Raw genomic sequence first — 9,802 nt, forward strand, 5'->3', positions numbered from 1 at the left:
TACCACTCACTCAGTTACCCGAATTAGGATTAGTTTAGTTTTTTGGTTTAATGAATTCAAAATAATTTTCTAATTTTTTAAAATTTTATTTATAATTTTATTAATAGCACTCACTCAGTTACCCAAATTAGGATTAGTTTAGTTTTTTTGTTTTTGTTTTTTTTAATCTTTAAATTTTTGAATTTTAAAGAAAAATAAATTCAAAAATAATTTTCTAATTTTTTGAAATTTTATTTCTATTTTTTTTTAAAACAAATTCAAAAACAATTTTCTAATTTTGGGAATCTTATTTCTAATTTTTTTTTTAAACAAATTCAAAAACAATTTTCTAATTTTTGGAATCTTATTTCTAATTTTTTTTCTTAGTCTTTAAGAAAACAAATTAGACTAATTTTTTGAAATCTTATTTCTAATTTTTTATTTTTATTTATTTATTTTTTTATGTCTTTCAAAAAACAAATTCAAAATTAGAAAATTATTTCTAATTTTTTATTTTTTTTAAGTCTTTAAAAAAACAAATTCAAAAATAATTTTCTAGTTTGTGGAAATCTTATTTCTAATTTTTTTTATGTCTTTATTAAAACAAAATCTTATTTCTAATTTTTAAAATATCTTTTAAAAAACAAATTCAAAAATAATTTTCTAATTTTTGGAAATCTTATTTCTAATTTTTAGAAAAAAAAATCTTAAAATCTTATTTCTAATTGAGATAGTGGTGAAAAGCATTTCATTAATAATTTTCTAATTTTTAGAAATCTTATTTTAAATTTTTTTAGTCTAATTTTTGAAAAAAAAATCTTAAAATCTTATTTCTAATTGAGATAGTGGTGAAAAGCATTTCCATTTTCAATAATTTGTAAAAAAAAATATTAATTTGGAAATGACCATTCCTCTAACAATGCCACTATTACCACTATTAGGTTAACAGTGACTATAATTTCTAAATCAATTTTAAAACATACTTTGAACTAATAATCTATTTTAGCACATACTTTGAACTAATGATCTTACAGCAACTTTCCCGAAAAATTACGAGGATATGTCAAAGTACTCTTCTTTGTGGAACAAACAGTTATGATAGTTTATTCCAATGAGGATTTCGCAAGTACGGATTAATCTGTAGTTTAATATATTATGTTGTTCCATCCTTATATAACTACTTTGTATTTATGTGTGTCAAAAGCATAAATTCAGATGAATCTATTGAATTGATTTTTTTGATCGGTCAGCAATGGTGAAAATAGTTGTGCTTGCGATGACGGTGTTGGCCCCTATCACAATAGTTTCTTTGCTTAATCCGGAGGAGTATTGGCATCGCCGGCTCAACCTCCAATGCTAAAACATTTTGATCACTCTTCATAAATATATTGAGGCAATTCCCAAGCAACCCTTTGAGTTAGACTACATAATCCCAAGGGAATCTCTGCATATTGTTATTATGATGCAAGTATTATTTCACACATAGTTATCATAAGCTGAATATTCTAAGGGAGTTGTCTTTAGTGCGATTTTTTGGAGATTCCAGTAACAGAATTTGGCGGGAAAAATTCAGGTTAAATCTTGATTTGTATTATTTAAAATGGTTTTTTAACTGCATATTTGGATTCAGCACCCTGAAAACCCCTAGGACGCTTTGATTGTGCAGAAATTAGCTATCAAACTTGCGATTTCAATAATAGAAATTTGAGTGGAAAAAACCCACCGGAAAAGCTTCCAAAAAGTCACAACTCCTATTCTAGTAACAAATTTATTCTTTGTTTTAATTTATTCATCCAAAACTTTAAAAAAATATCTAGATGTTTTATAATTTTTATATGGAAAGAATTAAAAATAACTTAGATTTGTCTTACTGGGCTCCCTACTCATCAATAATTAGGGATCTGAGATTATTCCAATTTTAATAAGTTCCTCCATGATAAGTTCCTCATTATTATTTATAACATTTATTTATAATTTATTTTTTTCTTAAGTTAAAGTTGACCCATAACCAATTCTAATAAGTCCCTCATTATTATTTATAACATTTATTTATAATTCATTTTTTCTTAAGTTAAAGTTGACCTATAACCTTTTTATACATGGTTAATTAGGTAAATGTGTGTATTAGTAAGACATTCTCCCTGTTACAACAATTTACTTAGTTATATTTATGAAGCCTTCGGCTTTCGGCTTTATCAACCACATTAATATTTTTAATGTGGTTGTACTAGTTTTAAATATTTACCACTATAAATTCATTTTAAGTATGAATTATTATAAAAAACAGTACACATCCATCTTAAGCACAAATCTAGCAAGTGTGGAGAGGGATCAAATCTTTTGAAATGTAAAATTTGAAAAAATGTTTGCCCCAAAATATTTGATTTTTGCTGGTGCTCTCTCTCTTATAGAAATTATAAAAATATATTATTTATAAACTAGCCGTTTATTATAGCCCTTAATTGAACCAAGAGTCTCCACATTGCTCTCTATTTATGATCATGCCATGATCTGCCTCAAAATAATTTCCTATGTGATTTCTATTGAAAATTTTCTTACTTGTTTAAAATGTGTTTTTGAATTCATAAATGGATTTAATGCTTTGGAAATCTAGTTGGATACTTGGATTATGTAATATACACAACTTAAACTTGCAATTCCAAAAGACAAAACTTTTTTTAGGAAAAAAGAGACTAAAATGTAAAATAGTGAGTAGTTTTGTTTCACTAAAAAATATAGGAAAAAAAAGACTAAAATGTAAAATAGTGAGATTATTTGAAATGTTTTAATCATGAGAATATTTGTTTTCAATTACTTTATATAATATATAAAGAGATAGCCTCTAGGCTTAGCTAAATTGGTTGGGTCCCCATTGTTAATGTAACACCCCAAGTTGCACAAAGGAAACTGTTGAGACTACTAAGTTGATTTTTACTTAATGACTTTGTAAATTTTTATTACATTATGATGTTATATATTAACTCACTGAAATTGGATTACTAGATCCATACATTGAGATTACCTAAATTTTAGTAACATTTCTTTAACAAGACTAAAACAAAACTGTTTTGTTATTAAAGGAAACAATTGCCAAGAAACAATTACCCTCTACTTGAGAAAGGCAATATAGAGAGGGTAAGAGAGGCAAAAGAACCATCCTAGAACTGGAAGAAAGGACCAATAGGAAGGTTGCTGAACATAGTCATCAAAGGAGTACAAAAGTTAAGGCTGGACAGGAGTCCTGAGGCCACTGTACTGACTGTAACTGGATAAAAGCCAGTGTGTAAGACAGAAGGTGCTCGGGGGAGAGTCTGGACGTGATTGCCAGACTCGTGGTTGGGAGGTGAGACCTTCGAATACGTGTTCTATTACAGCATAACAAATACAGTAAGGTAGTAGACCTTTGAAAATTTATTAATGTCCTGTGAATATGAATTACTTGACTGTAGAACTAACTAATTATTAATGTAGGAACTATAGGTTGCATTATAGATATTTTATGATAATTACAGGAAATTAACTAAGTAGAACAGAGAGCTTATTATCAAACTGGTGGCCCTGAATTTAGTTAATAGATCAGTGAAGAACGGATAAGCTATTTAAGTACAAAACAATTATTAGTGCAGAATAGGAAATGAAATAATTTCCAGTGCCATATAATTAATGTATATTGAATTACAATCATTCATATCTTAGAACCAATGGTAAATATAGCTCGTTATATAAATAACAGAAAGTATTGACAATTATCGTCTAAAAGAACAATGCAGTAGAATATTATAGAAATAAAAGACTGACAGACAGCTAATACGCTACAGACACCGAATGGCATCAGAATGCCTTTCATTCTAGGCCTTTAACAGTAGAATAACAAGCAGTTTGAAACGATGATTAACAATCATATCATAAGAGTATTACATCAAGTTGAAGCAGTATCTCTGTAAAAACATAGTTCAAAAAACTAATACACCAAGGTTAAAGAGAATGAATCAGACATTCAAGAAACCTGAATAACTAGAAAACATTTCATGTATATAGATAACATTGAAACAGTCAAAATTTATGGGATAACCTTTGGAAGGCATACCCGGTCTTTTATCTTAACAGAGAAAATATTACAATTCATTCCGCATCAAAAGAACGGAGAATAGATTCTTAATACCACTATCGGCAACAACCGAGCATAATATTAGCTATTCCGACCTCACAGTTTAAAAGAAGAAAATGTCTCGATAGACTAAGCTTTTTGACCAACCAATAGACTAAGATAGTTAATTTATAATAGTAATCCATAATATAAGATTGCCTACGCAGGAGAAACCCCATCCAAAACTGTAAAACGACTCAACCGAGAACCATAAACAAGAGAACAACTCCAACCTAGAGATAAACCGAGGTTCGATAAGTTCCTTTGAATTGCATGACCACAAAACGAGTAATGAAACCGCCTAAATAGATTGTATACCTGTAAACGGAGGACAAACAAAACTCGTGAGTTGGTAGAGGTGAAACCCTCGCTCAGTATTCATTCAAAACTGATTATCTTGTATGCATTGGGTCTTACCTAGAACAGAGTTTCGACATTGCTTCTTTGTCTGCCTGCAAAAACAAACGAAGGCTCAATTCTTCGCTGGAAATGAGTTAAGCGAAAAGAACTAGAGGTGAAAGCCCTCATCCCTTAAACCAAAAATCGAAAGGAAGTGGTGCCCTAGAATCTTTACCAAAAAACCTTACCTGATTCAATTAAGTCTTGATGCTGTCATCCTCCCACCATCACCAAAGCCTCTTGGGCCATACCTGTGTAACAGAGAAAGTTTTTTTTTTTACAGGTGCTGAACCAAAACCCTGAAAACGAAAACAATACTGAAACCTGAGAAATGAAAAAAAAAACTCAGTAACTGGGTTCCAGGGTAGGGTATACCTGCTCTGAGGGTTCTGCCGTCCTCACCAGTTCAACCATTAATGCAAACTGGAACCAGTGGAAAGTTTCATGTTGCAGAGTAGTAGCAAACGAAAGAACAAAGGCGACAATGAAGTTTCCAGAGTTCGAGCGCGAGGATTCAGTTAGAGGTATAAACCCTAACAACTTCCCACCGTCTGATCAAAGGCTCGAGATCAACAATGGAGGAGTAAATTCGCTGGCATGAACGAACAAGTGTATTAACCCTTTAAATCTCAGCACGCCACGTGTTACCAAAGTCAAGCACCAATATGGTAAGGTACCAATGGTATAAATATGCACTGTTAGCCTGGAGGATTCCCGGTGGATTTTCGATCCTGTACATTGAATGTACATTTACATTCCATCAAAAAATGTGAAATGAAACCAAGCTCTGTACTGACCGTGACCTTTATTATAAATATGTTTAATGATTGCATATATGTCGTTCCCACCGTAGTTGCATAGACTATGGTTCGTATGTTATCAGATATGATATATATTTTTATATGTAATTTTTTTAAAATTATGGTTAGGTGTTACAAATGGTATCAGAGCTGAGTTTCATATTCTGAGGCCCTTTGGGAATGGATGTATATTGAAAAACTGTATTTTCTTGTTAAAAAAAGAACAAGGAGAAAACTAAAATAACTTATGTGTGAACACAGATAAATATATAAGGAACACACTAGCAAAAAGAAGAGAGTCAGAATGCAAAGGAGCTCCGAACCACCTGAGTCACCTAGAACAACTTATGTGAATGCTAATCCAGACATTTGGATACAGTTGGGTGAAGAAACCCGATAAGATAATGCAATACTACTAGAAATTGTGCAACAACTACGTCCTAAAATGACCAATTTAAGGACATATAATGAACGGATGTGTTTAGAACAAGAGAGATTCCTAAGGAGTTTGTCCAATCAACAGAATCAACATCATCCAGACCCTAGTGCTGAAGATTAGGAGAAGACCCCTACTGCCTAACATGGAGAGGAACATGTTGAATCAGCTGAAAAACATAAGGAAGACGACGATGGACGCTCAGACAATGTCTCCGACCAGCATAAAACCCAAAGGCAAAAGCCTGAACAAAAATCAGAACTACAAGGGTAATTAAAAAAATCAAGCCCTCACTTTTTGAGGGAGAATCTGAAGAGGCAGTGGAGGCCTGGTTAATTGATATGGGCAAATACTTTCAAATCTATGAATACACTGACAAACTGAAAGCACGGTTGGCAGTTTATCAACTAAGGGGAAAAACGACCCTCTGGTGGGAGGAGATCAAGATAGTGAGGAAGATTGACGAGGAGCAGGTTACTTGGAATGAGTTTCAAAAACATTTCAAGGACAAGTATTTAACAAAGCGTTATTATGATGAAAAAGCGAAGGAATTCCACGAGTTGAGGTTGGGAACCTTAACCATGGATGAGTACATGGCCAAATTCACAACTTTGCTACGCTATGTGCCTTACATGCAAGAAGAGAAGGCCAAAATTCAGCACTTTATCAATGGTTTACCAAAATTTATGAAGGAAAAAATGGAATTCGACTACCCCAAGACTATGGATGATGTTGTGCGGAAAGCTCACATTTGTTATTAGCAAATGAAACAGAAGAACGAAGGGCCAAAAGGGGGGTTGAGCAAGAAAAGTAGGAATTTAATTCCAAACAGACATCCAAAAATTGGTAACAACAGAAATGCACATCAAAGGACTTTCAGTAAGTTCCCAGCCAGGAATCAGCCCAAACCTGCATATTCGGAGAGCAGACTAGCAAAGGGAGTCACTAAATTTGTCAATGATCAACAATCCAAACCGCCACTACAATGTTGGGGATGCAGAGAACCCCATTATTACAAAAATTTTCTGCATCGGGCTAGAACCGAACAATTATTGAATATGCAAGAGGCATCTACAGTTGGAGAGGTAGCAAGGAGCATACCTAGAATTAACACTGCCTTGGATGATCGTCAGGCCGAATTCCAGCCCACAATGATCGAATGTGAAGGTATGATTGCTAAGCAACCTGTCTCTGTTTTATTTGATCCAGGTGCTAGCTTAAGCTATGTTAGTCCTAAGGTGGTAGAAAAGTGTCAACTACCAAGCAGTAAATTTTCAAAACCTTGGTTGGTTCAATTAGCCATTGGGACAAAAAGAAGGGTTAATGCAAAGACAGAGAACTGTCCTATAACAATTTCAGGGCAACCTATTTATGTTGACCTTAACATACTTCCTTTAGGTTCTTATGACATTTTAATTGGGATGGACTGGCTGGAAAAATGTTGGTCCCCAGTGGATTGTAAACAGAAAACTGTAAGTTTTATTTTAGAATCAGGTTAAAGGGAGGCGCTGCAAGGAATAAAAACCAGCACCAAGTTATGTCCTATTACAGCTAATCAGTTAGGGAAATGTATTAGGAAAGGTTGCCAAATATATGTTGTTCAGGTGGGATTTTCAAACAATAAAAATAAGATGACTTCGTTGGAAAATATTCCTGTCATTCAAGAATTCGTGGATGTATTTCCAGAATCTATCCCAGGCTTACCCCCAAAGCGAAATATTGATTTCACTATTGAATTAATTCTGGGTGCAGCCCCTATATATAGAACTCCTTATCGTATGAGCATACCTGAGTTAACAGAACTCAAGATGCAACTCCAGGAACTCTTAGATAAAAAGTACATTCATCCCAGTGTGTCCCCTTGGGGAGCCCCTATATTATTCGTACGGAAAAAGGATGGGACCCTGAGACTATGCATCGATTATCGATAATTAAACAAATTAACCATCAAGAATAAGTATCCTTTACCACGTATCGATGATCTATTCGATCAAGTACAGAGGGCTAAGGTATTCTCAAAGATTGATTTAAGATCTGGTTACCACCAGATAAGAATAAAAGATGAAGATATTTCCAAAACAACATTCCGTACTCGCTATGGTCATTACGAGTTCGTGGTGCTGCCTTTTGGCCTCACAAATGCCCCAACCACATTTATGAGCATGATGCATGGTATTTTCCAGCCCTACCTGGATAAATTTGTGTTAATCTTTATAGATGATATTTTAATATACTCTAAGAATCAAGAAGAGCATAAAGAACACCTGAGAATAGTATTGCAAACATTAAGGAAAAATCAGTTGTATGCTAAATTCAGCAAGTGTGACTTTTTTAAAGATCAAATCCAGTACTTGGGCCACATTATATCAACAGATGGAATTGCAGTAGACCCGGAAAAGATCAAAACAATAATGGAATGGACAGCCCTAAAGAATGTCGCCGATATCACATCCTTCCTGGGATTAGCTGGATACTATCATAGATTCATTGAGGGGTTTTCCAGGATTGCCTTTCCGATGACCTCCTTACAGAAAAAGGGACAAGCTTTTCATTGGACAGTCGACTGCTAGAAAATCTTTGAGAAACTAAAGCATCTGCTCACCACCACACCAGTGTTAAAAGTGGCAGATCCAAAAAAGACTTTTATGGTCTGCATAGATGCAAGCAAAGAGGGTGTTAGTGGAGTGCTGACACAAGAAGGAAAGGTGATTTCTTATGAATCTCAAAAATTGAAGGAGTTTGAACATTGATACTCAACTTATGACCTCAAACCAACAGCAGTAGTGCATGCACTTAAAATGTGGCATCCTTACCTACTGGGGAATAAATTCTTGCTGCTAACAGATCATAGCAGTCTTACAAATTTCTTCAACCAGGCTAGCTTAAACACCCAACAGGCCAAATGGACAACTGTTTGGTCAATTTAGTGTGTTCTAAATTGCTAATTAAAATGTCAATCCAGGATTCGTAAACTGATGAAGTGAGGTGTACTATATGTACAAGATAACCATTTTCTTAGTCTTTTGTCATTTTTGAGTTTTTTTTAGTTTGTTTTTGGGTTTATCTTCTATGGTTTCCCTAGTGTGTGATGGCAAGATTGAAAGTTAAGTATGGATGGTAATGGTGATTTCTACAGTGATTTTTCAAACTTAAAAGTTTCAAAAAGAAAGCTCCAAACTGACTGTAATGAAATCAATTCTCAAAAGGAAGTAAATGTACCAAAACAGTGAACTAGTGACAATGGCCCAGTATCCTTACTGCTGTATGAAAAAGAAAGTAAAAACTGAACTTAAAGCAACTCAAAAACTGAAAGCAAAGCAACTAAATCACACTACTTCAACCCCCGTTATGACCCTTCACCTTTCAACTCAATCTGTCTATAGGAAGTAATCATAAACAAGCTGAGTAATATGATATCTAAATTGCAGGAAATTAAATTGCATAAAAGGAAACTAAGATTTAACTACTCATTCATATTTCAACTCTTCAAAATGACATAAGTAATTCAATCTCTAACTTGCAAGAAAGCAAACTAAATCATACTACAATAAGTAATATTCTGATTCCTTACTAATAGAGTCACTTGACTATAGAAAGGAAATCATAAACAGATGAGTAATATGATGTCTAAGTAGCAGAAAAGTAAATAAGCAAAACACAATTTGAAAAATGATAGTGCTGGAATTAAACTCAGGAAATGAAAATCAGCAGAAAGGACAAGATGATCTCATGTAAGTAGTTATCAAAAAAATATGTAAATCTGCCCGGGCTACCTACAACAAAACCTGTAAAAGATGCACTAATCAGCTAACAGTTATAAAAGAAAACATAAAGGAAATATGGACAACAATGAACATCAGAACAACACAATATATATACAAACAATGATTTAAAAACAGTAAATGAAAGCAAGTAAGAAACTATACAAAGCTTTGGTGTACAGGGGCCCTCTGCAACCTCGGCCAGTCAATCACTTAGTCACAAATCAGATTCAGGAAAGCTGTCTTCTCATGTATTTAAAGTGCAGTAATAAAACAAAGT

At 33.4% G+C, this 9,802-nt stretch overlaps 1 protein-coding gene across 1 annotated transcript; it reads left to right on the forward strand.

Moving 5' to 3' along the window:
• Window positions 1-6,102: 6,102 nt before the first annotated feature.
• LOC149151314 (uncharacterized) lies at window positions 6,103-6,522 on the forward strand. The gene has a single exon (XM_089443121.1). It carries the CDS (start codon window positions 6,103-6,105, stop codon window positions 6,520-6,522), a length of 420 nt encoding a protein of 139 aa, XP_089299247.1.
• Window positions 6,523-9,802: the final 3,280 nt, after the last annotated feature.

The sequence above is a fragment of the Pinus tabuliformis genome, chromosome 9 (genome assembly GCF_031772625.1).
Source record: "Pinus tabuliformis cultivar Carrire ecotype Pingquan chromosome 9, CPIR1, whole genome shotgun sequence".
Classification (NCBI taxonomy): domain Eukaryota; kingdom Viridiplantae; phylum Streptophyta; class Pinopsida; order Pinales; family Pinaceae; genus Pinus; species Pinus tabuliformis.